The sequence below is a fragment of the Physcomitrium patens genome, chromosome 14 (assembly GCF_059467195.1).
Source record: "Physcomitrium patens ecotype Gransden chromosome 14, ASM5946719v1, whole genome shotgun sequence".
In the NCBI taxonomy this organism is placed as follows: Eukaryota; Viridiplantae; Streptophyta; class Bryopsida; order Funariales; family Funariaceae; genus Physcomitrium; species Physcomitrium patens.
The window spans coordinates 12,087,435-12,114,292 of record NC_143423.1 but is presented as its reverse complement, the minus strand read 5'-3'; the positions used below and the strand labels follow the sequence as shown (position 1 = coordinate 12,114,292).

The window sequence follows — 26,858 nt, the reverse complement described above, 5'->3', positions numbered from 1 at the left end:
TACAATGCAAGGGGGGGACATTTATCCAATTGGTGGGAAACGTATCATCCATCTCATTTCTGAACACTTTTACTTTTATTTATCTCACTTTGATATATATATATATATATATATATATATAACAATAGAATATCTTTTAAGTTCCAAAAATGAAGTGGTGAGAGTGTATGCTACTCTCATTCATTTTGGATGTGTTACATTCGTTTATTAAAAAGGTTTTGAGGTTCCTCTGTGAGAACCTTGGAACTTGGATAAACTTAAATGAAGGATCTGCCAAATTTTCTTGGTGCTTGATAATTCATGTGTGTACTTTAGTACTAAAGCTATTGTGGATATTTTAGGACAAGGTTAGCTTTGATAAAACAATCTTTGTTTTCTTTTTTGTTCTTCAAAAATGTTAATGGAAGGATAGATCCATTGACTGCAAACTTTTGGCTGTGAGGGTTTAAAATTCAATCCCTCTATTTTTGAGGGCTTGAGAAGGGCCCATTCATGACTCATGGTTTCAAAGGGGAAAAGTATCAAACCTGAAGGCCCTTTAAAACCACAGCTTCCAACAACAACCCTTCTGATTCCATCACCACAATAGCGTCACAAGATTATTTTTTCACAAGCATGTCCATTGTTCATTGAAATTATCAATACAAAAAACTGCTACAGGCATTTAGAATCATATTCAGATGTGAAGATAGCTTCAGAAACCCATTAGTTAAAAATAATTAAATTGTAAGGTTGCTCTGTGGCTGTGTGCCACTGTTCAGACCAAGGAATTAAAAAAAAGTTCCCTTTGCTTGGAGGCATTAGAGATGGCTCTCATCAACAAGTAAAATGTCCCACCCATCCATCCATCCATCCATCCATAAACGCAGCTCACACTTCCAAACTACAAAAAGCTGCAACTCCCAGACTACCTTGCCTTTATTGTAATTCTACAGCAAGTGATTGCATTATTTTCCTGAAGAAATGCTTAGTTTTCCATGTTGGTCAAAATCCTAAATAAATGTGCTTCTGGTACAGATTTTCCAAGTTGCTGATGGCCTGGCAACAAAATGGTACATTGTGGGTTCATTATCAGCAAGACATATGTGAATAGTAGATTTATTTTCTGGGGAGCTCCTACAGTGCAGAAAGAAAATGCCTTGTTTGATAAGGGTGGTGAGCTACATCAGTTAATGTTCAAGAAGTCACAATTAGAGGAGCCCCAAATTATCTAATCATGGGCTTCTGGCACCAATATAGTAAAAAATAGAAGCAAGTAGCTGGATCATCCTGAGATTGGAGTGGGCCATATAATGAAACACCAGGGTTGTCATAAGGCAGAATATATTATTTGTCAATGTGCCCCCCCTGTCAATGGCATCAGACAATACCAAAAGGACAGAGGAGGAGCAATTTGGGACAAGACTTGGATTGGAAGCTGTCATGCCTGTGCAGGAACAATTGTAAATGTCCATAATGGTGCTGGATCCTGTCTTGACATGTGGAGTAATGGAGTTTGTCATTCATTTTGTGAGATATTTTTTTTTAATAAGCAAGCAAGTTAACCATCTGTGGCAGAGATACAAAAAAAGGAGGCAACAAATCTACACTCATTCACTTTAGAGAGCATTCCACCCTGAACTCATTTGGAAGGATAATCCCTCTGCACTGGGTGTTGGATTATTATGTGTCTGCCTCTATCACTGACAGTAGTTGTTTAGAGGAACCAATTTTGAGCAGATACACCAACAACCAGTCATGTCTAGATAGTTTTACCACAAACACCTACTTGGTGGACTGACCTACCTCTGATTCAAGAGCCACAAGTACTTGCAGATGTCCAATCCGAAAGGGTTCTCCTTGTACACTGGTACACAGATACAAATGACCCCTGCTTAAATAATATCCCAACACAATTACCAAGGCAACAATGGAGAATGATGCACAAATTCTCCTCATTCCTGCTATAGAAATATGCCACACTGTGTTGTGAAGTAGTATGGAGATGAATCACAGAAATGTGACATGGATTGGATATAAGTGTATTGTGAACTTTAAGGACAGCAGTGTCTGCAGTACCACAACCTCTAGGCCCTTGAATCTAGAGACAATCCACCTTACCTAAACCAGAAAATTTTAACAACTCTCACAACTGTATTTGAAAGATCTAATTCTTTCCAAACCAATGCATGATTCCAAACCCTTTGAGTAAACATATAGTGGGATAATCTATTAAGACTTGTTGGTTTGTTTAAGGCTGAAAACTCCATTAAAATCACAAAGGTGGTCAGAATGAGACATATAACCCATCAATTGAATTTGGGTGATTAAATGAAATTAATAAGCAGGCAAGGAAGTACCTTCAAAAGCAATACCAGCCATTTCATAACTCACAAACCCTGAAAACAATGTCACCTGTACTGTACTGTCACAGCCCTCCAAGGTGATTCATGAGTTTAATGCTTCTCATATTATATAGTGAAGAAGTAATTAGGTGGATTCACACTGTGGGATATATAAGGTAAAAGATAGTCCAACTAAAACTAACTTCCAATGCTGAATCTCTATCATGCCATAGCAGCTGGACATTTAACTTTGCATCCACTTCCATCATTACTTGGTCAAACTGAGAGAGGAGATAACATCTGCAGGCACTGTCCAAAATAGAAGTCCTAAACATGTAAGGTCCATGCAACTATGGTGAAGATGCACATTGAACACAGAAAAGCAACTCATATGCATTCTCAGAAATGCAACCAAAAGAAAACATAAAATCAATCCAAAAAGAAAATTTAGGAATGAGACAAACAAGAAGACTGTCAGTTAAACACTTGAGATACAATCTGAGTGTCTGTAACAAGACACAAGAATCTGATATCAGTGAAAGCACCCACCGACCAAGTTTCAAGTCCACATTCTATGAATATGAAATCATTTAGAGAATTTGTACTACTAGGAGAAGCATAAACCCACTTGGTCGCTTTCTACACAGGGGCCAAAGATGCATTAGCATCTTTATCCCAAATTTGTAGTCCTTGTCGAACGCAACAGATGAAATAATATGTAACTCTCACAAGCCACCACTTAGAGACGGTTGCTCACCACAGGCGCCCATCTGCGGGCCAAGAAGGGTTCTGTCGATGATTTAAATAGTTCTAAGATTTCTTTATTATTAATAATAATAATCATAGAAGCACCAATAAATAAATAAATAAATAAATAAATAAATCTTGACACCACATTCCACTCAAGATTCATTAGAATACAATGGTATTTGATAATAGAAGTAACCGAAGATAAAGGCAGACAATCGCCCCTAAACACTCCCTCCTAATTCTGAGACACATTTCCGTGGTCTACCTGTCTCAGGATGCAGTGGAAGAAACAACCTGCGTTTCTGAAACTATGCTTGATGCAAGCCAAGCATTTTAAACGTAGCGCAAAATAGTTGCTGAATTTGAGATGATCCCAAAAGTGTTCCACTTTGCACAACTGACCTGGAGGAACAGAGAAATTGTGAGGTCACGATGGACCTTCTCTTCTTCTCGACCAACAGTCCACAGACAAAGAGCAAGTCAAGAAATTGAGGATTGACTTCTGCAACTTCGCTGGAATGCTGCCTAATCAACAATGAATGTTTCCGACGACATTGAGAAGCTACACACTGCAGAAATACTCAATACTTCTGTAAGATTCAGTGCTCCAAACTCTAGCGGTTTCAAGGCAAAGATAATATCACACCTCAAATTGCAAACATCCCACCAAGTTGTAGGGTAGAAGAGAGTCCACCACTAGGAAGACATTGTATTGATTTACAATTGCAAAAAGATACCGTTAATTCTCGTATTTTCACCCTTTCGGTTCTGGATTTTGTGTCGCAGAAAGTAGTGCAATTCAGAACATGTCAACCAAACTTAATTAACTCAGGAGCAAAATCAAAACGAAATTGATCGATGTCCAGGATAAGTTATGAAAAAAAAAGTAAGATAGTTAAGCTGAACTTGACAAATATGTGAAATCTCAAAAAGACAAGTTAGATACTATCTTATCTCTCAACAAGCAATTAAATGGTATTGAGGATGTTGGAGGAGTTCTTTCATAAAGAGTCTGTTGGAAGAGATCTCGCTTCCATTAAGATAATAAACTATGTGATCTTGACCTATATATATATATATATATATATACACAGATATTTAATTTTTTGTATAAACATTCAATTATAAGATTTGTTAATTATTGTTAATTCTTATCTATAATATTTGTGAAGAATTATTAATGCTCCATCTCCAATTAATATTGCTCCATCCCACATGACCTCCTTGTAGACAACTAACTAATAATATGTTTTTTTTTTGTATTTTTTTTGTGTATATATATATATATATATATATATATATATATTTTAAAAAGATGATTGTTAAGAAAGAGATAATGAATATCTATGAAAGAACAAGTTGTAAGCTATTTTTTTAAAAATAAAAATATTTTTCTAAAATTTTTTAGTTAAAAATCCTATCTTTCTTTATTTGATTGCCAAAAACAATAAAAAAAATTATTTTTTTTCATTTATTTTATTTTTGGATCAATATTGGGATTAAATATTGGATTGCCAAATACACCTTAAGCATAGAAGTGTGCTTTTTAGTCAATTTAAGTTGTATGGAGATCTTGTAAAGTATAGCAATATTTTTTGAATAATTAATAAATAATAAATTAAAATTTATAATTTAAGTTCTTGTTTAATTGACAAGAATAAGAAAGTGAGATTGAAACAAAAACAAAGTTCAACAATGAGATTTGAAACCATATAGTTATTATAAGTATTTATCATTGTTTAAATTATTTTGATGAATTTAACAAGCCTTAACTAATTTTGTGCTCTTAGTTTGTGAGTAGTGATTACTAATGAGTGTCAAGTGCTACTATATTAGTTTTTCAATTTAATTTATAGTTTATTGCCTTTTATACACAAACACAAGTTATAGTGAAGTTGTAGATATGCACAATAGAGCATATCTATGCACCCAAAGAACTATTACAATCAAGGGACATGATATTTTTGTTAATCTCAAGCAATAAAAACTTTAGGGATAAATTACCATTTTAAAGGTTCAAATCAAAGACAAATGCAATGATACAAACATATTACTTTTATGAATTTAAGAAAGACCAAGAATTGATATGAGAGATAACAAATGGTGGTGCAATTGAGTTCCTTTGCATTGTTGGAACATAATATTTATGTTAGGATAATTTTTTGTAATTTGTGAAATAGATAAGACAATTGAATTTGATACTAAAAAAAAAATTTGTAACAATGTGGCATTGAAAGTGTGATTGGACATGTGATGATACCATAAACAACTTCTTGTGACTCTAGAACCACATAATCTTGTATAGAGGCCATGTATTGTATTTCAAGGTCTCTTGGTTTAAAATCCACTAAAATTATATAACCACCTATAATTTATAAACTTTCTATCTACTAAAGTTACAAATTAAGTAAGATACCTTTGTACATATTAATTTTTGAATATCTGTATATATATATATATATATATATATATATATATGTATATATTATTTATAGTATATTTTATGTATATCTATCTATATGATAGATTATAATTTTTATGTGATCACACTTTCTATTTTGGAAATTTTTATTTATTTTTAACAATGTATCATACAAAGCATATTTATATTAGATTATAATAAATAATAAAATTAAAATGTGATATGAAAAAAATATTACAAAATCGACATGCTATATCACAAATGATAAGTGAATGGTTGCTAAAGTCCTAAGAGAATACATAATAAATAAATCAGTAAAATCAATACAATGAGTACATATTTTTTGCTACTTTCATTTGATTTTACATTTTGCTTGATTTTAGAAAAGAAAATTAATAAATATTAGACTAACTTTGTTCATGTTTGCACTTTGAAAGATTAAATTCTAACAATGAATCTGTACTTGTGTAAAATGGTAAATCTTAATTTTAGCTTCAATGGAAGATATAATATGTTTCAAAATCAACCACCATATTTGAAATCATGTTCGTTGACAAGCACATGAGTTTATCTAACGATTCATAAAAAAGAAATTGGTATAAATATCTGTAGATTCAGTCAACTTTACCCCATTGCAATCAAATTTACATCAACCTTTGATATTATATCACAGAACACATTAACTTTACTCATCAATTTACAATGTGCATGGTTGTTTTACTAACTAATATTCTTCACATAACAACATACATGGTTATTTTACCAGCTATTATTCTGCATATACTTAAAGAAAAAATAAAAATTCGACCCAATATTAATTTTTTTCAATCAGATTGAAAAGTACAAACAAAATTCACAATGAATAAAGCATTGAAATGTTTAATCTCATGAATTGTACTTGTAAACTTTTAAGCAAGAATGATACACACTCTTTATAAAAATAACTCGAGGCATAAAAACAACTAACAATATGGTAATGGAGAAATATTCTTAAGGATGGTTGAATCTCATAATCACAATAATATCTAAACTTCAACACATCATTACAACAATATGCATCCTAGTTAAACACTTTATTTTATTTTATTTTATTTTATAGTTGTATGTAAAAATAAATAAATAAATACATATATATATATATATATATATATACATATATTTATCTATATATATACACACACACTTACATTTATATGGTTTTGAGAGAGTTTGCTTGTGGAAAAGAGGTTTAACGCCGCTATCTTCGAGGCGATATTAAACACCGCCATCATCGCCTCGTGGCCAGCTAGCTAGCTAACATCCTCCCAACGTGGATGACACCATCTAATTTAACGGCCAGGGGCGCTTTTCCCAGTTCTCCACCGTCCCCTTTATCCCCGCCGTTAAAAGACGTGGTGGCGGTCCCGGTAACCCAGTGCGCCACCGCCTCCGAGTCCACCTTCTTTCCAGAATTACTCGCCTACATGATCGCGCTCCTTGGCGCGAGACGATGTCAACGATGCGCTTGAGCGTGGAATTCACAGTCTTGGATTGGAAGCCGATTCAGAAAATAATAACAAAATAAACCCGCACGCAGGTGGTGTGCGCTTTGGAGTTTTAGAGAGGGTTACCTTTATTGGATCACAGGAGCGAAAAAATCATGTGGCAAATTGTCACCAAGCCGCTCGTTGCCACACCTTCGCCACAGAAACATACTGAAGGCTTGGCAAGGGATCGTTACATGCACGTGCTCCGTAAACTGGTTCGGAGGTCCATGTTTACGTGATGACTAATAGCCATGGAGATAGCGGTGGGTAACTTGCGAGCGTTTTTGCCAGCCTTGCTGAATGATTGCCGAGATGAGGCGCTGCGTGCGTGATGTTCTTCAAAGAAACGGATCCACATTTATGTTCAGTCGCGGTGCTCTACGTTCTCGATGACATCACAACCTTATTTGCATTGTTCTTGACGCTCGCGAGATTCAAGCTGACGAGCAGAGTGTGTCTGATACATAACAAAGCGACAATGTTCGCCGAGCTCAGTAAACGACCAACCCAATCAGCTCATGATACGGAAAGGACAGAATGTGCACGGCTTCAGCAAAACTACCGGTCCTAACAAGTAGTTGTAGTCAGTGTCAAGATACTATTAAAGGAAATGACAACTGGTAATACGCGCCTGGTAACTAGAAATCAGCCGCTGCCGTGAAAACATGCTCATTTCAGGTGAAGTTCACGTTTACTGTTGGTATCATGCATCCGCCAAGCACTTCGGAACCCCCACTTGTTGCAATTAGAATCACAAGCAATTCTAAGAATATTAACATGCGGATTTTGAGATTTAATTGGGGTTCTCGAAGGAATCAGCAGGTACATAAAAGTGCAGCGGCAAGAAAGATGCCTTGTATCCACGCAGCGTTCCTTGCAGCGAGTTGATTTCCCTCTCTGTCCCCCTTGAAGGTGTCGTGTAGGTTTCATCGTCTCTTCCCCATGAGCGCATCACAGAAACCGAGTCTTTAGATCTCGACAGCCTCTGCCACACTCTGGTTCTCATCTGCCCAGGCCAGCTCGAATTCATCATGTCGACTACGAGAGCCTTATCCAGCATGAAACTCGCAGTTTGCATTGCCGCAGTCGCTATTTTGGCACTGAACTCCCTGCCTTCGGTGCTTGGAGCACCATACGGATGGAAGGAGGCGCATATCACGTACTATGGAACAGCTAATGGCGGTGGCACACAGGGAGGCGCATGCGGATATCCGAACACCTTTGCGATGGGATACGGGGTGATGACCGCAGCATTGAGTTATCCTTTGTTCCAGGGCGGAAAGTCTTGCGGGGCGTGTTACCAGCTGAAGTGCAAATGGCTGGCGCCCACTCGCACCGTTCACAACTGGTGCTGGAGCTACAGTCGCACCATCACTATCACTGCAACAAACTCGTGCCCTCCAGGATCGCACGGAGGTTGGTGCGACTGGAAGCCTCACTTCGACTTGCCCATGCCTGCTTTCATGACATTGGCGCGGCGTGAAGGAGGAGTGGCCCCCGTGTACTACAGAAAGGTTCGGTGTGCGAAGCGCGGCGGAATTCGGTTTACCCTTGGCGGCAACCCATACTTCATGATGATCTTGATTCACAACGTGGGAGGTGCAGGCGATTTGAGGGCAGTGAAGATCAAGGGGCGGAACGGATATTGGGTACCAATGTGGCAGAACTGGGGTGCGCTGTGGACATGCAAAACGAAGTTGAGCGGAGCATTGTCTTTCCAGATCACGACGGGCGACGGGCGCACTGTGACGGTTAACAGAGCAGTTGGAGACTACTGGAAGTTTGGACAAACGTGGGAGGGCTCTCAGTTCCGATAGATCGGTCGACATGGAACTGGATCATGAGAACAAGCTCGCTAGCATTGGTCGTTTCGATTGATGGGAACATGGCGACGCTCCTCGGTCCGAGATGTGCATGTCATATGGCCCGTCCGACCGTGCGAAGCAGATCTCGCAGTTCCCACCAACGAGAATTCCATAATTATTGTAAACCGAAGGCGTCTGATTTCTGTTCTACGCAGTGAATCATGCTCTTTTGATTGAATGTAGTCACATTATTGCACATCAGCCTTCTTCGGAAGCAGCGGGTTCCTTCAAGAAGTTGTAATTGGTTTATGTTATGGTAATTGCGTTGAAGTCCGAGATGACTTTCTCGGCTTCAAGCATCAGCGACACTTAACAGAGCTATTTTTTGAAATATTATGCAACGAAGCTTGGCATTCCCATGGTTTAATATAAGTGGATGGCACAGTGCTTGCTGTTGCTTTTGTATGTAATCAAGTTACTTTGAGATTTGAATCAGAATTGTTCACGGCAATAATGGAGTCGAAACTTAAGATTTCACTGTTTTTAAGACATCTGAATTGGATAAGTCAGTTGTCTTTTGAAGTTGTTTCCCGCGTGGTAGCTATAAAATGAACCATACTTAGCTACAGAACCCAAAATTTCGTCATGGTGCCTGTAGTTACAAATCGTCGTTCTATTGTGCGTGCATCCTCGAAAATCCTAGTCGAGTACAAGGAATTAACTATCACTTGACGAGACTGGAGAGAGAGAATGTAGGCACTGGTTTCATTTGATGGTCACATTTGTTCGAACACGAGTTGTTACTAGTCATTACATAATGAAGGGCTTCAATTTCTTTCAGAGATTGGAAATTTATAATTTGTTGTATGGCACAGCGGTGGTTGGAATTGTATGCAGTATACCGATTGACGTTTACGAGAGAAATACGCAATCTTGTGGTAAATATTGTGTGAGTAATAAATGCAACGGTTACGAATCTGACGTAAGATTAACTTACGTCGTGCGTTTCTTTTGTGACAACGATCAATCAAGGGTAGGAACTTTCCTGGTTGAAAAAGATCCATGAACCAAAACAATTTCAATCCATATCCAGTTTTATCCGTCTCTATATTTGCAAAATTAAGATCTAGAATCTATGAAAACTCCGAAAATAATGTTGTTTAAGAATTTATTTGGCGTTTGCGATTATTCATCTGACAAGATTTCTCTTGGAAATGCTATGGATATTATCTTAAATACAATTTGGTTGTAATGAGATTGTTCTTTTATTCACATTATTAGCATTCAACAATAATGATTATTAATTTTATAACAAAAAAAATGATGTCAACAAAGAAGCTTAAATGTGGGAAGAGATATTTGCTCTAAATTTGCTGAGTTCAAATTTGCTTAGTTCAAATTTGGAACGTCTACAGAAACCAACAGATTCGTGTTACCTTTTCTCTTTCTGATATGATTATGACTATCAAAGTGTAACCTAATCCGCTTCGTAATTAGGCAAAATACATCACATAGCAATAATCATGTATCATAAGCCCAGCAATCGTAGCCCTGGGGCAGTTGGTGAAACGAGAGTTATGGCAGTTCTTAGGAGCAATCACAACATTTTAGTATTAACCCACGGGTAAAGTTTGTATGTTTGTATGCTGGTGTCATATGAAACGATCTGACCATTTTGTTGCCTCGGGACTGTCTAATCCATATTCCAAGCACTGGAGTTTGAGTGCAAAATTGTTCCAAAGCCACGTTGGTTGCTTTCTGCAGCAGAGTTTCTTGACGCCATGTCGTCTTTAGTAATCTAACACAGGAGACGATGTGATGGTTTCAGTTACAATAATTAACGACAGGAATGACTCAATAACGAATATGTCGAATGCAGTCGAACATGAAAGAAAAATTGCGTCTAAGGAGATAAATAAATATAGAATCTGTTATTCTGTGCAGACCTTGCTCTGCGACTGTACGAATAAAAGTTCACAGAAGAAAATTAAACTTACCCTGCTTCCCTTCATATGTTAAAGTCGAAGCAGATTATCTGCTTATTTTGTCGGTAGTATTTACTAGTGCACATCAAGGAATATATTCCACAACTTCCAGGAAAATAGTACACACCTTGTAAACAAAGAGCATGTCTCTGCAAATGCTTGACAATGTTCTATACAATGAAACCCTCGTCGACAATGTCGTTTTTCAGTGATTTTATGTCGCTATCTCGAAACGTTTGGGTGAGATATCCAACTGGTTTATGGGCACGTAGCTATGAAATGTTACCCTCACACTCGCAGGTTCCAAACAACTCACAAGTTTGTTAAATCTGTGATCTATGCCCACCTTTGTTTGGAATCAAGTGAAATACCTATTACCCTGAGGAATTTTGCAACAAAACTCTGACAAGCTTGTATAGAGGATTCATTAATATTAACCAGGGATCAGAAAAGATCATTTGTGGATTTCTCATGAATCGCCTTGAGGGATATTCTAATCTCATATGAAACATATACACCTGGGTTTGAGAGAGTAGCGGTGCTTTCGCTTGTCTAGTGGATGGGCCTCAGGTTGATTTGCTGAAACGCAACCGTAACTATAAGGAGCAGAAGGGGCAATTCATGCCTCAAGGTGAACAACTTTGAGCAAACGAGGCAACGGACAACATCGTGGCATCCGCGTAAACTAGCTAGAATGTATGGAGCTTCCTCGGCTACCAAATGTAAATGTTTAAATCAGACGAAGATGTTGATCTTTTTATTGCTCAAAGATGTTCTCAAATATGAGATCAAATAACAATCACCCAGCACGATTAGCTGGCTCAAAGGACATGGCGTTCCAAATTCTAAAACAAGTTACACTCCTGAAATATATGAATACGTCGATTTAAACAGATCTAGACACCACTGACCCACAAACTTCATACTGGAGTCGTCTCGTCCATCAAGAAAGCGAGATCTGCTTCGCACGGTCGGACGGGCCATATGACATGCACATCTCGGACCGAGGAGCGTCGCCATGTTCCCATCAATCGAAACGACCAATGCTAGCGAGCTTGTTCTCATGATCCAGTTCCATGTCGACCGATCTATCGGAACTGAGAGCCCTCCCACGTTTGTCCAAACTTCCAGTAGTCTCCAACTGCTCTGTTAACCGTCACAGTGCGCCCGTCGCCCGTCGTGATCTGGAAAGACAATGCTCCGCTCAACTTCGTTTTGCATGTCCACAGCGCACCCCAGTTCTGCCACATTGGTACCCAATATCCGTTCCGCCCCTTGATCTTCACTGCCCTCAAATCGCCTGCACCTCCCACGTTGTGAATCAAGATCATCATGAAGTATGGGTTGCCGCCAAGGGTAAACCGAATTCCGCCGCGCTTCGCACACCGAACCTTTCTGTAGTACACGGGGGCCACTCCTCCTTCACGCCGCGCCAATGTCATGAAAGCAGGCATGGGCAAGTCGAAGTGAGGCTTCCAGTCGCACCAACCTCCGTGCGATCCTGGAGGGCACGAGTTTGTTGCAGTGATAGTGATGGTGCGACTGTAGCTCCAGCACCAGTTGTGAACGGTGCGAGTGGGCGCCAGCCATTTGCACTTCAGCTGGTAACACGCCCCGCAAGACTTTCCGCCCTGGAACAAAGGATAACTCAATGCTGCGGTCATCACCCCGTATCCCATCGCAAAGGTGTTCGGATATCCGCATGCGCCTCCCTGTGTGCCACCGCCATTAGCTGTTCCATAGTACGTGATATGCGCCTCCTTCCATCCGTATGGTGCTCCAAGCACCGAAGGCAGGGAGTTCAGTGCCAAAATAGCGACTGCGGCAATGCAAACTGCGAGTTTCATGCTGGATAAGGCTCTCGTAGTCGACATGATGAATTCGAGCTGGCCTGGGCAGATGAGAACCAGAGTGTGGCAGAGGCTGTCGAGGTCTAAGGATCCGGCTTCCGGGACGCGGTCATGAGGAAGAAATGATCAAACCCACGTCTGGCCCTACATGTGCAGAATGAGAAGCTCACCGTCTGCAGTGCGGAATATGATTCGAGAGTTTGCGGATACACTTTGGTGTTGTACTTGTACGCAACAGTGCATTTTTTAGGGGATGCGCATTTCAAAAGATTTGTACGCAACGATGCATTTTTGGCCAGAATAGCTTGTTCTTCTAAAAACCAGTATAGCTCAAGTGCGCGTTCCGTAGTCGTTGGGAACGGCGCACTGGGAATAGGAAACCGCTGACCCTTGGCATCGCAAGGGCGGACTAACTCCACCTGAACAGAGCATATTGTTCTCGAGAAAAAGGGCTGATTTTTAGTTTACCGGCGGGTTTCCGGTTTACCTTACACCCTGTAATAGTAACGCAGTTCATAACTCCAACAATATATTGTAGGCTGGTGCTAAAATTTAATAGTGAACTTACCACCAGACTCGCATGAAGTCTCGCATCAGTTGCTCATTTCTCGAGCTCGGCGGACATTTTCCCGCTGAAAGCATGTCACGTTGCAGATGCGCATCCTGATTCTGAGCATCATTATCGCCACCGTGGAAATGAACGCATATTATGTCCCAACTGCACCAAAAAACTTGGTCGTTCCCAATGAATCAACGTGGTGATTCTTTCCCCTAGATATTCACGCATTTAGAGTTTCCTCCTAACCGACCACGTGTGCGATTCTCCAAGGCTGTAAAACTTTCCAGAATCGTGGATGCGCGAATGGCTCTGCGGAGTTCATGCATGTGATGTTTCGATTGAAATCCTACTGCAAATCACGCCAGAATCGTTACACGTTCAGCCTGGTGATCGATTTCTACAACAATCTCTTTTCACATCTAAGGCATGGATCCCCTCACACCGCCGACGCCCACTTCGATTCCTCGAACTGCAGTTCATTTCTGCGACGACGACACCAATCGTTTAACGTGAGGGGTACTTCCAACGCTTACTGCACGTTGAAGCTCCTCTTGCCTGCTCTTCTGATGGCAACAGTTGTGCAGGCTGAAGCGCTCTCTGCAGTTGCAACACGAGCATCCTTCCTAGCAGCAGTCACCAACTACGCCAAAGCCGTGACCCTCATGCTCTAGCTCATAATTCACAACTTCGCACAGAGGAGCTTGTCCTTTCAAGCGGTCCGTTTGTGGCGCAGAAAGTCACTTGGACCACCACCAATGGGTCCATCTATGCAAGACCCAAAAACACAGTGACAACGTTGAAGGTGACATTCAAAAACTAAGATGGAATGGCTGAGAATATGGCAATGGTGTTCATCTTTTCGAAGCCCTTGATCAGAAAAGCAAGCCACAGAGGGTGAAGGTGTTGGGGGTGGAGTGTGTGTGGACAGCTGAAGATGGATAACCCACAAAGGTTCTGATAGTGAAGATCGTGAAGGAACATCTGACTTTCATCGTGAAGGAACATCTGACTTTCAAGCTCTGAATGTGATCATGCAGTCCAAGGTCGGTATTAGATTTGTCTGTAATGGTAGTGATCGGGTAGCAGTAGTTGACAACCTGAACAGAAGGAATCGCAATAAATTCTGTTAGGCAGCTGCTTCACCATTTATGTTCATGGCGACAGAAATCTGATACTGGGCAGTTATTTAAGCTTGATCGATTGATGTGGATCTGGCACTCCGATTAACGAGGAAGAAACTTCAGGGCGAACGGGGAATCCATTCATCGATTGGAAGGGGCTGAGATCGAATGCATGTGTTCCGTACCTGAAGAATATCTATCACGGCACGAAATATGCTTTGTGGATAATTATGTCTTGTGGGTGTGTGTATGATCATGCCCTTCACTTAAAATGTCTTGCCTAGTGCCTTAATTTGCCTCGATTGACTCCTGCAAGTTGGAAAATCCTTAGGGGTGTGGAAAGGAATCATCTGCGTCGAAAGGAAATCATTGCAGAACGAGGAGTTACAACTTGAAACTGATCAATGGAATTTGTTTATGGAATATTTGGACACAACCAAATGCAAAAATATTTTATGATGAGATTTTAAGCAATAATTAAGTGTAAAAATCAATATGGATTGGGATTAAAGACAATTCAAGAACAATGTCAAAATTTAGTATAGGTTTTTTACTACAAGTTTTTTTCAGCATGTGGAGTGGATTTTAAACGGTTCATAAAATTTTAAATTCCAAAGATAGTAGTTTTGTGAATGAAAAATTAGGATTCTTAACTACAAGGTTATTATCCCAATAGTTTTACATTTTTACTAGACAAAATATAGACAAGTGTATAGTTTTACATTTTCACTAGACAAAATATAGACAAGTGTATAGTGTTATTATATCTAATCAACAAGTAGGTATTAAGATATAAGTAATTGTGTTCCTTTTATTTAGATAATAGAATTTTTTTAATTTGTATTCAAAGAAATAATATAATATAATACAATGAAATGAAACATCTTTCAAAAGATTATTTTTTTGGTACTAGGAACTATACTCAGGGCATTATATGTTTATAAAAAACATGATTTAGACCATCTTTGATTGATTAAAGATAATAATATAGTTACTAAAAATTTCTAAACTTAAGGAATTAATTTGATATTACAAAATAAATTGAGGATTTAAAAAAGACTAAATATTCACATCTACTAAATCTATATTAAATGAAAAAAAATCTATCTAGTTAGTTTTTGTAGCTTTCTAATTTTTTTAGTAAAAACACACCCCTACAAGATTGAAGTTGATAATTGTCAAGGACAAGAACTCGATGAAAAATCAATTTAGACAAGTGAGCCTTCACTCAAAGAGAGGTAACAAAATATATATAAACAAGTATATATATTGAAAAAGAAATTGGAATGGCTATTGCCAAAAGACAAGAAAACTAGAGACCCTTGAAACTAGACTAGAAGCAAGAAAGGAGTTGACAAGAGTGAAGAAGCCTTCACTCTTGTCTCTATATATACTATCTAACTAGGGGCTACGTGGCGACGTTCTATAGGACCTCCAATATGTGTTGATTTTGTAGGACACATGCCTTGACTTACAAGGCAAGTTTTTCTACATGTGGGCCACATAGTTAGCTTGATCTTTAAGCTAACAACATGTGTGGCACATGGCCAACTTGTTGACCACGTTTCTAATCCAAAAAGTCAATTAAAGACACCTATGAAGTCAAAGCAGCATCTAGAAAGCTTCTAAAAAGCTTCCATATTAAATATTATAGAATTAACTTACTTTTACCTACTTTTACTTACTTCTACCTATTTGTATATGTAATTGTTAGCTTACATGATTATGGCCGTGACATTACCCCCCCTTCTAGAGACGAGTTCCATGAGAAGCGGTCATCATATGTTGAGAAAATCTATGATGCGACGAATTGTATTCGCCACATACTCTGATCTTTGTTCTCTTCGAAGATGATTGATAGGACCTCTCAACCATCGGTAGTGTCCCATACCAGGGCGGGAAGACCACCCAGTTATTTGATCATTGTTGAGGCCTTCGTAACTTCCTTCGAATAGAATATTTGGAACACCATCAGGAGTTGTTCCTACCTCTAGCAAAATCACCAAACATCGGGAGTCCCTTCCCAAATCGTGATACCAAACGCGTTGTATCTCACCATCTATTCAAGGAAGAACATGTCGTTCTTTAAGATCTTCATCTCGATTACGTCGTCTTGAAGGTTGTGACAATCATAATGTCTCGTCCGACAAGTCAACAAATGAAGGCTCTTGAGTTGAATCTGCTGGTTGTTGGTTCTCCATCTCCTGAGCATCACTACTACAATGAAGCTACGAACAAGAATTGAAAGTAGATTGTTATCTTGCCTAGATGTTGTTTCTTTTATAAAGAAGGTTTTCATCTTGATTTTGATCGATGTCGTCGATAAAAAGCCTCCACCGCCTTTGCTGCATTTGCAAGATTCTTTATTGGCTCCCATGTGCGTTCACTAATACCATATCCGCGCTAATGGACAAGATATTCTAATTTATTTTGGCGTCACCTTGAATCTAAGACTTCTTCTACTTCAAACTCTTCATTATTGTCCACTTCTATAGGAGGAGGTGGAGCTTGTCATCTTCTTGGTATGTCCACTGTCTTGTATGGTTCAAGAAGAGACACGTGGAATACTGGATGGATTTTCATTGACTCCGGTAGATGTAAATGATATGCAACTGAATTGATTTGTACAGAAATAGAAAATGGTCCCAGCCTTCGATAGTCCAACTTGTCACAAAGACGAGTGGTCTTGATATTGTGACGAAGTAGCCATATCTTATCACCCAAGATGAATGATGGTTGTTCCTTTCGATAGACATCCGCATTGACTTTTTGTTATTCTTGAGCCTCTTTTAACTGCGCCTTCATCGTTGCATGTAGCTCTGATAAATGAACTGCCAAATCTTTCGCAGAAGGATTATCAACTTTTGAAAAGTCAAAAGTATCAAGTCGTGGATGATAACCATAATTAGCAAAGAAAGGTGTTTGTTTTGTAGAAGAATGTACTGTGTTATTGTAAGCAAACTCTGCCAATGGCAAAAGAGTTGTCTAATCATCTTGTTGGTAATTAATGGTACATCTTAAATATTGCTCCAAAACTTGATTATCACACTCCGTTTGTCCATCAATTTGAGGATGGAATATCAAAGATAGTTTTATATCTACTTTAAGAATCTTGAAAAGAGTCCGCCAAAATCTTGATACAAATTGAGTTCTCTTATTTGATATAATATCCTTGGGTAATCCATGATAGCGATAGATATTGTCAAGAAAGAGCTTAGCTGTTTCTTCACCTGTGATAGATTTTGTACATGGTACAAAATGTGCCATCTTGGTAAAACGATCTACTATCACGAATATAGAGTCATAAGAACCTGAGATTGGAAGATCTGTCATGAAGTCCATAGAAACAGAAGACCATGGTTGTTCTGGAATGGGTAATGGCTGAAAAAGTCCAAAAGGTCAATGATGAGGAGTTTTCGATCTTGAACAAACATCACATGATTGTACAAAATCTTTAACTGCTTTCCACATTTGAGGCCACCAAAAATCCCTAGATATCAGCTCTAAAGTCTTATTATATCCAAAATGTCCTGCTGTTGGGAAGTCGTGATGAGCTTGAAGAACACGTAAACATGCTTCTCCTTCTGGAACATATAGACGTCCTTCAAAATAGAGTAGGTTGTTCTTGAATTCAAATTTAGAAGGATCATGAGATTTAGAAGAATTATTCTTGATATCATGAACAAGAGGGTCTGAAGACATACTTAACTGGACTTGCTTAAGAAAAGTTAAATCAACAATCAATGTTGATTTTATTGCTCAAAGATGAAATTGCTCCGGCTTCAAGAGAACCATTCTTTGTCGCTCAAAAGTTACATCTCCTTCTTTTGGTGCAAGATAAGAACGTCTAGACAAGGCATCGGATAAACCTTGTTGTTTTCGTGGCCGATAAGTGATGATGAACTCGAATCTTGATAAAGACATGCTCCAACGAGCTTGGCGATGATTTAATACGTGTGCTCACATAAAATATTCGAGGTTCTTGTGATCCGTATATACGGTGATTGGACTAGAAGCGCCTTCTAGATAATGACGCCATTCTTGAAAAGAATCCACAATTGCAAGAAGTTCTTTGTCGTGGATCTCATAATTGATTTTTGCTGCTGAGAATTTTCTTGAATGAAAGGCTACTGGATGAAGTTTGTCATCTGTTCCCATTTGTGATAAAACCACATCCAGAGCAAAGTCCGATGCATCTGTTTCCATAAAGAATGCTTTGGAAAAATCAACTCGATACAAGATTGGTGCGGAAACAAACGTTGTCTTCAAAGATTCAAAAGCAACTTCCGCTTCTTGATTCCATTGGAGTTTGTCTTTACAAGTCAAACGTGTAAGTGGAGCTGCAACTCGAGAGAAGTCTTTGATGAAGATCCGATAGTAGTTGGCAAATCCCAAAAAACATTGGACATCTCTTACCATTTTTGGGATCTTCGAGTCTATAATAGTTTGAACTTTCTTAGGATTCATCATAAGTCCATCATTTGAAATGATGTAACCTAAGAAATCGACTTGAGTAGTGTGGAATACACACTTTTTTTTATCTTGGCATAGAGTTTTGCATCTCTTAATTTTTGTAACACATGACGAACATGAAGTTCATGTTCTTCTGGATTCTTAGAATAGATCAAGATGTCGTCTAGATAACATACCACAAAATCGTCCAAAAACTCTCAAAAAACATCATTCATTAGATGTTGAAAAGCTGCTTGTGCATTTGTAAGTCCAAAAGGCATGACATTGTATTCAAAATGTCCATACCTAGTTCGAAACGTAGTCTTCCATTCATCTCCTTCTTTGATGCGTACTAGATTGTATGCTCCCCGAAGATCTATTTTTTTATAGATCTTAGCTTGATTTAGTTGATTAAGAAGTCCAGATATTAAAGGTAGTGGATACCTATTTTTGATGGTAATCTTGTTGAGTCCTCGATAATCAACTCACATCCGCAATGATCCATCTTTTTTCTTCACAAATAGAATTGGAGCTCTTGCTGGAGATTTAGAATGGCGTATGAAATTCTTGGCTAGATTTTCTTCAATATACTCCTTGAGTTCAGCCAACTCATTTTGTGATAAACTATAGATTGGTCCAAATGGCGGTTGTGCTCCTTCTTGAAGGTTAATTGAGCAATCATAGGGACGATGTTCCGGGAGTGTATCCGCATTCTTTTTTTCAAATACATCTTGAAATTCTTGATATTGGCTTAGAATGCCACTTGAGGTCTTTTCACCAGTAGAAACGGGTGTAGCATAAATATTGTATGATGATTCTTTCATAGCAGCATGCAAAAAAGCTTTTGCACCTATAAATACGGATTTAATTGAATTGGACTTATGACTCTCTACTTGATTAACTACACTATTAGTTATACTTTTAGAGAAAGTAAGAGTTCGAGAAATCCAATCTATTTGAAGGTTGTATTTTTCTAACGACGATAAACCTAAAATGACTGGATTAGAGATAGATCTAATAATATTAAATACTACAAAACTATTATGACCATTGATTATTACTTCTATAGGAAGGATTTCGTGAGTAATATCTCCAGAAGACAATGGACGACCATCTATGACTTCTACATGAACATGTTTAGTTTTCTTTACTAAAGATATGCTATGTCTTTTAGTAAATTCTTCATCTAAAAAACACGTTGAGGCTCCTGAATCTAACAAGGCAGAGACTTTGTAATGTTTAGGTCCTAAAATAACATTTAATGTAAAATAAGGAGAGGGCTCTGAGGAGAGAATAGGACCTTTATTAGATGTTGTGCAAGGTTCCAGCCGCACGGTCCCTATTGTAGCTGGACAAACTCGTTTTCTGACATATTGTCTTCTTTCACAGCCATACTCCTCATTTTGTGATTGCGTCGTTTCTTTGGACAATGTTGAGCAGTGTGCTTTGGTTCTCCACAATATAAACATAATCCTTCTTGACGACGACGAGTCTTTTTTTGCTGAGTAAGAGGTTTGAAACGTACTGCATCAATTTGCATATCCTCTACTTCCGAATGTATGTATTGAAGAGGTGTTGGTGTTGCCATTGAATTATAGTAACGTTGAGGTCCACTTGTACGGTTCTGAGATCGAAATTCTAAAAGGCGATTGTCATACTTCATAGCAAAGTCAATTGCTTGACTCAATGTTTGAGGATCAGGTAAGTTGAGCATTAATTTTTTTATCTCATATTGTAATCCATAGAGAAATTAGCTAATAAGTGCAGCATCATCCCACTTGATATCAGTTGCAAGTTGTCAAAATTGTGAAGCATATAACGTTATTGATCGATTGCCTTGTCGTAATATACAGATCTTATTGGTTGCAACACGAATTGCATCATGTTCTCCATACATGGATCGAAACTCCGCCAAAAAAGCCTCTAGATTATCTAATATTGGATCTCGTCGTTCAAGAAAAGATGAAAACCACGATAGTGCCGAACCTGAAAGAAGCGTACCAATGAATCTAACTTGTGATCCTGGAGTTGGATAGCTTTGGGGTTGAAGTTCAATCATCAGTTGCACTTGATTGATAAATCCTCGAAACTTGGATCTGGTGCCATCAAACTTCTCGGGTAGGACAATTCTTGGTCCTCTAACATTTAAAGGGCGTTCCACCATAGGAGAAAGGACATGGTTTGGTGCAGATGTTAAAGCAGCTCCAACCATTTTTATATCTTCATTTCTTGCCAATCTTGTTGCTCCTTGTGGTAGTAAATTGAGTTGATGCATCGCAAGCATTAACTCCCTCAATTGCTCTTGCATTTGTGCTATTGCACTCTTCATTTCGAAAAGTTCTGCCATGATAACACTTAGAAGAGAGAAAATGTCTAATATCGCTCAAGACAAATAGAAGAGAGGACTTGAGGACAAAGAAAATGATAAGGACAATATCAGTGTAAAAGAGGGTAATCCGCAACTTCTAATATGCTTATATCTTATCAAGAAAAAGGGATAATCCACTCTTAATCAAGATTAGACAAAGCTCTGATATTGTAGGTGTACTCTTGTCAATCTGTCAAGGACAAGAACTCGATGAAAAAATAATTCAGACAAGTGAGCCTTCACTCAAAGAGAAGTAACAAAATATATATAAATAAGTATATATATTGAATAAGAAATTGGAATGGCTATTGCCAAAAGACAAGAAAACTAGAGATCCTTGAAACTAGACTAGAAGCAAGAAAGGAGTTGACAAGAGTGAAGAAGCCTTCACTCTTGTCTCTATATATACTATCTAACTAGGGGCTACGTGGCGACGTTCTATAGGACCTCCAATATGTGTTGACTTTGTAGGACACATGCCTTGACTTACAAGGCAAGTTTTTCTACATGTGGGCCACATAGTTAGCTTGATCTTCAAGCTAACAACATGTGTGGCACATGGCCAACTTGTTGACCACGTTTCTAATCCAAAAAGTCAATTAAAGACACCTATGAAGTCAAAGCAGCGTCTAAGAAGCTTCTAAGAAGCTTGCATATTAAATATTATAGAATTAACTTACTTTTACCTACATTTGCTTTTTTCTACCTATTTGTATATGTAATTATTAGCTTACATGATTATGGCCGTGATAATAATACAACAACTACGAGATTTTTCTATCTTTTTTTTATTTAAAAAAATAATATATATATATATATATATATATATATATATATATTTTCCCTTCTAAAATTTTTTTTACTTCACTAGAATTATTTTTAAAATTAATTAAATAATTAATTTTTTTTAAAAAAATTATCTAGAAAGATCATTTTATTTTAAATCAATATTTTAAAATAATGCAAACGACTTTGATTTAATAACCATATACAACTCCTTTTAATATATGGACGTTCCAATCATAAGATTTGAAGTTTGATCTCAAATTTGTATAATAAAATGGTGCTTTTAAAATACCAAATTTAGATTTCTTTTAAATTTCTTTCAAACAACTTTTGGAAGATCATCTTATATGTGACGACTATCTTAGGAGAAATATTAGGAATAAGTCTAAAAAATGACAATAATTACAAGATAAAATATTATATAGATTTAAAATTTTTAAAAATAAAATAAGAGTTTGAAGTATTAGTTATCAATATAATAATAAATAAATAAAAATAAATATATAGATTAGAGTATTGTACATTATTGTACTCACAATGAGATTATTTTGTGGGATAGTCGAATTGTTTCAAAACATATTATTAGAATTTGGATCCTAATTTAAAAACATATACACTTAAATTAACTCATATATATATATATATATATATATATATATTAGATTCAAAAATTGAATTGAAACTTTTATTAGAATTTTATTAAATGTTCTTTTTTGTATCACTACTTGAAATTTTATTTTCTAAGGTCTTAAATTTAATGATTGGATATTCTTATACAAGTCTTTCTTTTGTATGATGGAATTAAATTCATTTTTGACATCATTTTACAATCTAAAATAAAAATTAGACTTATCAAAAAATATCTTTGTTATTGTGTAGTCCATTTTCATGTGAATTTTTGACCATATAGATTCAATGCAACACTATTTTTGAAGAAAAGTTATAAAAGTGATAGAATATGATAAAATACTACAAAATTTTATATGTGACAAAAATAAGAAACCAATCTACTAACTATGAAACATTCAAGAGAAAGTGACAAAATTCCTAGATTTCCAAGAACACACCAAGCACAAATGTTCAAGTGAACTTCAAGAGTTCCACCTTGTGAATTATATAGTTTGTGGTTTCTCTGCTCTTAAATCCACCTTGCACATAGTGAATAAGAACGTAAGGTGCCGTGTAACTGTTGCAAAGGCACTGGGTATACACCGTTCTGGGTACATAAGAAAATTAATGAAGTTTTTTCTTGTCAAGTATCTTCTGACCCTGCAAAACGAGTGGCTAATGAAAATAAGTTTACCATTTGTGGTGATTAACTCCTTCCTGATTCACCGTCCTTCCGAGCACGTGGATCGGAAGTAGAAGGTACATGACTATTACTTACCGTGAACTTGACTATTTGTAGCAATATATCCATGGATGGTGGAATTGCATTATCAACGGGCGAGGACTCATGAGGACATTGATCCAGGTATTCTTTGCATCTTTGCGTAGGTCCTAACCTACTATGCAAACTAGTACAAATCTAAAATTATTCCTTTTAGGTTTTATAACTGAAGGGTTGTTTCATGTCACAGGGTAAGTGGAACCTCGCAGACGTCTCATTTCTTCATTGCTCATTTGACGTGTCTCAGATTAAGAATCAGAAGGCCTCACAAATTTGGTTACTCAGTTACGTCCATTATAAACAGCTGAACTCTTCTGATAGATCGGACATTTTGAGAATATATCCTACAATGTGGTAATATTTATTGACTAAATGAACACTTGATTAACATCACCCCCACTTTCTACAACACTTACTGCATGTGACATGTTCAGTATTCAAACAGATTATTTTGTGAAAAACTTGGGGTATGTAAAGAGAAAATTCTAGCCTTGCGACTTAGCAGTAAGCAAAAGTTCAAGTTCCAAAAGCAGCCAAAACTAAAGATCGAATCTTGTTGAGGGTCTGAGAATAAACATGTTTACTTGAAGGCCCACTAATTTTTGTGTCGGACTTCCTCTTCTTCCTGCTAAGTGAAATCGTTCTCGATGTTGAAGGTCTTTCGGATCGCTTCAGGTGTCTTATCCTTGATCATATCTACAACAGTCTGACAGGTCAAATCCAACAAGTTCTTGATATTCAAGTAGTTGGCTGCTTGATCGTGACAAAACATAGACGATGTTAGCAAACCTAATTTGAAGTAACATCTTCAAGTAAATACGCCAAGAAAGAGCATCCATGACAATTGTACAAAGGAGAAATGCAGGAAAAACCATGAAAGAGAATTGGATTTAGTGAAAGATTCTTCCGTAAAAATCAATCAAAACAAAACAGAGGAAAATAAATCAATCTAGCCGCTGTAAAAAGTCATTGATATCTTGAAATACGAAAATGAATTTCATCTACAGTTAAAAGTTGCAGGTCGACAAAACAAGCCTTGAGAATTTATCTGTGACACACTGAGCCCTAATACATCGCTCAAAAGACTAGACAAATAATGAAGTATTGCATACCAGTATGAAGTCAAATAGAGTCGCTTGATCAACCTTCACAAAATTGGCATCCCACGATTTGATCTCATCTTTGGGGGAAGTTTGCTTGTCCTCGCCATTCTTCTGATTGTCCACATGCTACTTGTAGTATTCGATCACCTTTGCCAATATCTTGCTCGAGACGTTCGGCAATGGAATAGGGGCATCTTTGCTGGTGTCTTCAATCATGTTTCTTATTGCTTGTGATTCAAGCGCTACAGCTTTGTCCACCTCAAAAATATCTCCACCAAAACTCTTCAACTTGACAACTTTCTTGTCCCCCATGATCAAACATTCTTTGGAAAACTCTTGCATAAAACGATAAGATGTTACATGTGAAATCATTCATGGCTAACCCTACGCCATCTATTCAGAAGTTCCGCACAAAGAATTGAGAACAATTCAGAGATAAATCTAGATTACAAGGCTACATTTGTAAGATTTAAGATCAAACAAAAGAAGAGTGATTTTGCAAGAAGTCGAACTAACCCAGAACACAACCATAAACAAGGTAGGTCTGCAATTCTAGACACCAAAAGCATTCAAAAGCTACATAGACCAACTAAGACCAGCAAAATAGTGAAGTTAAGTATTGACGCAATATAGACAATAAGAGAGTGCTGCTGAAAAGTCATCTTAACACATGTTTTATAATATTGCTTACTCTATATAACTAAGAAGAGAAGTAAACCCCCAAAAAGAAATTTAGACAAATCAATCGACTTGCAACTTGAGCGTTCAACTTAGATACAGAAAGCACAGAGTGTGTCCTAGCAACTATGACTTTTATTTCCTGCAGAATAGCCATAATACCACATGATCGCATTACAATACTTTAAGAACAAGGTATTCAAATGCGATGAGTAGAACTATTAGTTGACTAATAACCCTTTCTTTTCAAAATCAAGGCACAACCCCCATAAAATTCAGTAATCAAGCCTGTCGATTAGGCTGCTCCAACAAGTAAACCCACAAAATCACATCTCAATTTGCCCAAATTATGGGTGCAAGTCAATGGCAACCCTAGCAATAGAGCGCGTATTCCAGGTGTGCACAACTACCATGGTCCTTAATCTCCAAGTCACCAAAACAACCCCCTCAACATCCAACCACAAGCAATCAACTCACGAGGCGCAAACTCGTGAAATATTTGCGTTCCGCATAGATCCCTCACTTCTCTAGTTTTAAACGCTCTAATCGAACTTCTTGGGACAAAGCCCTAAAATACTCCACGAATCCATAGCCACCCCTCCGTTTCCCCAACTGCGAACAAACGCAACAACACACAGTCTGCTCTCCTCCAGCGATTAATCCGCAAATTCAACAAAAGGCTATGGGAACAAAAGCAGCTTAAACAGAATCCAAGCAACCCCAAGACACAGAAGAAATGAAGCGCGCACAAAGTAAGTTTGGTAGTGGATCCCTTACGAGGAAAAAACATAAGTATGGCAAAGGCAAGGCCTTGAGGTCAAAATAAAAACCAAAGAACAGACATACAGATAGTGGGCTACTAACAAGACTACGTCTGAAACGGAAGTCTGCAAGATTAGAGCAAGGAGAGTCAATGTGATGAAACCCAGATCTTACCATTCACCACGGAAATCCACACAATCACTGCACATTTAAAACCTAAATTCTTCAAAATAAAAACTCATAAAAATTCGCAACAGAATTGCAACATATCCACTTGTATGTTCTTGAGTTCAAATAGCCACCTTTCTGTATTTCTGTCTTGTCATATAATCTCTAAATTTGATTATATTGACATTCAAATAAGCAAATGCAGACACAATTAATTGATTTGCAAGGATTGAGGTGTTTGAATAGTAAAATTAATGGAATTGATAAAGGCTGATTGTTGATGAAAGTGGTGAGTAGCTTCACAGTCACATATTTGTAGTGGAAAAGATTGACAGCTTCATTATGAAATAAAATATAAATTTAGAAACCATTAATATTTGTATTTATAATGCAACAAAATTATTTTAAAATAAGATTAGAAATAAGGTGGAGTGATAATATATATATATATATATATATATTTATATATATATATCAAGAAAGAGATGTTAAAGCCACACACTCCTTGTCATCTCATGATTAACTTCATCTATCTCTTTCTTAGTTCCATATCCCTATCCCCTTCCCTCATTCCCTATCCCTGTCTAAAACTCCTTCGATTTTTGTTCCCCATTCTATGTCTTTCAATGTTCTTAAGCAATCAATATAAATTAGCTCACTCCGTCTTCAATTCTCTTAAGTCTCTTACATCATAATGTATTAACCAATTCCATTTTTCATTCCAACTTGGGATATTATGATTCCTCAATCTACATTGTGAATACATCCTACACTCCTTCTAAGGTTATTACAAATTTCACCTAAGCTTA

General features: G+C 37.4%; 2 protein-coding genes, 1 long non-coding RNA gene and 1 pseudogene across 4 annotated transcripts; 1 reads left to right on the top strand and 3 right to left on the bottom strand.

The window, feature by feature from the left end:
* Window positions 1-647: 647 nt before the first annotated feature.
* Window positions 648-2,620, bottom strand: LOC149987856 (uncharacterized). Its single transcript, XR_016506184.1, has 3 exons — window positions 2,340-2,620; window positions 1,786-1,846; window positions 648-1,468 (listed from the first exon to the last, which is right to left on the bottom strand). It is a non-coding gene; the product is annotated as an uncharacterized LOC149987856 (long non-coding RNA).
* Window positions 2,621-7,273: 4,653 nt separating this feature from the next.
* Window positions 7,274-9,297, top strand: LOC112291187 (expansin-A14). Its single transcript, XM_024538291.3, has 4 exons — window positions 7,274-7,346; window positions 7,518-7,561; window positions 7,701-7,844; window positions 7,946-9,297. Exons 1-4 carry the CDS (start codon window positions 7,274-7,276, stop codon window positions 8,837-8,839), a joined length of 1,155 nt encoding a protein of 384 aa, XP_024394059.2. The 3' UTR covers window positions 8,840-9,297.
* A 2,238-nt stretch (window positions 9,298-11,535) lies between these two features.
* On the bottom strand, window positions 11,536-13,011 carry LOC112291176 (expansin-A14). The gene has a single exon (XM_024538272.3). The coding sequence runs from the start codon at window positions 12,684-12,686 to the stop codon at window positions 11,901-11,903; it is 786 nt and encodes a 261-aa protein (XP_024394040.1). The 5' UTR covers window positions 12,687-13,011; the 3' UTR covers window positions 11,536-11,900.
* A 10,795-nt stretch (window positions 13,012-23,806) lies between these two features.
* Window positions 23,807-24,959, bottom strand: LOC112291892 (SKP1-like protein 1A; annotated as a pseudogene). The gene is made up of 2 exons (XR_016506379.1): window positions 24,447-24,959; window positions 23,807-24,088 (listed from the first exon to the last, which is right to left on the bottom strand). The product of XR_016506379.1 is annotated as an SKP1-like protein 1A (transcript).
* Between the last annotated feature and the right edge of the window lie 1,899 nt (window positions 24,960-26,858).

What these genes read in the sequence shown, in the direction of transcription:
- LOC112291187 (XM_024538291.3), top strand. Translation starts at nt 7,274, where the DNA reads ATGGAGATAGCGGTGGGTAACTTGCGAGCGTTTTTGCCAGCCTTGCTG. An exon ending in TTGCCGAGATGAGGCGCTGC is followed by an intron (nt 7,347 to 7,517) that starts GTGCGTGATGTT and finishes CGCCGAGCTCAG; the next exon opens with TAAACGACCAACCCAATCAG. An exon ending in TGATACGGAAAGGACAGAAT is followed by an intron (nt 7,562 to 7,700) that starts GTGCACGGCTTC and finishes TGCTCATTTCAG; the next exon opens with GTGAAGTTCACGTTTACTGT.
- LOC112291176 (XM_024538272.3), bottom strand. Translation starts at nt 12,686, where the DNA reads ATGTCGACTACGAGAGCCTTATCCAGCATGAAACTCGCAGTTTGCATT.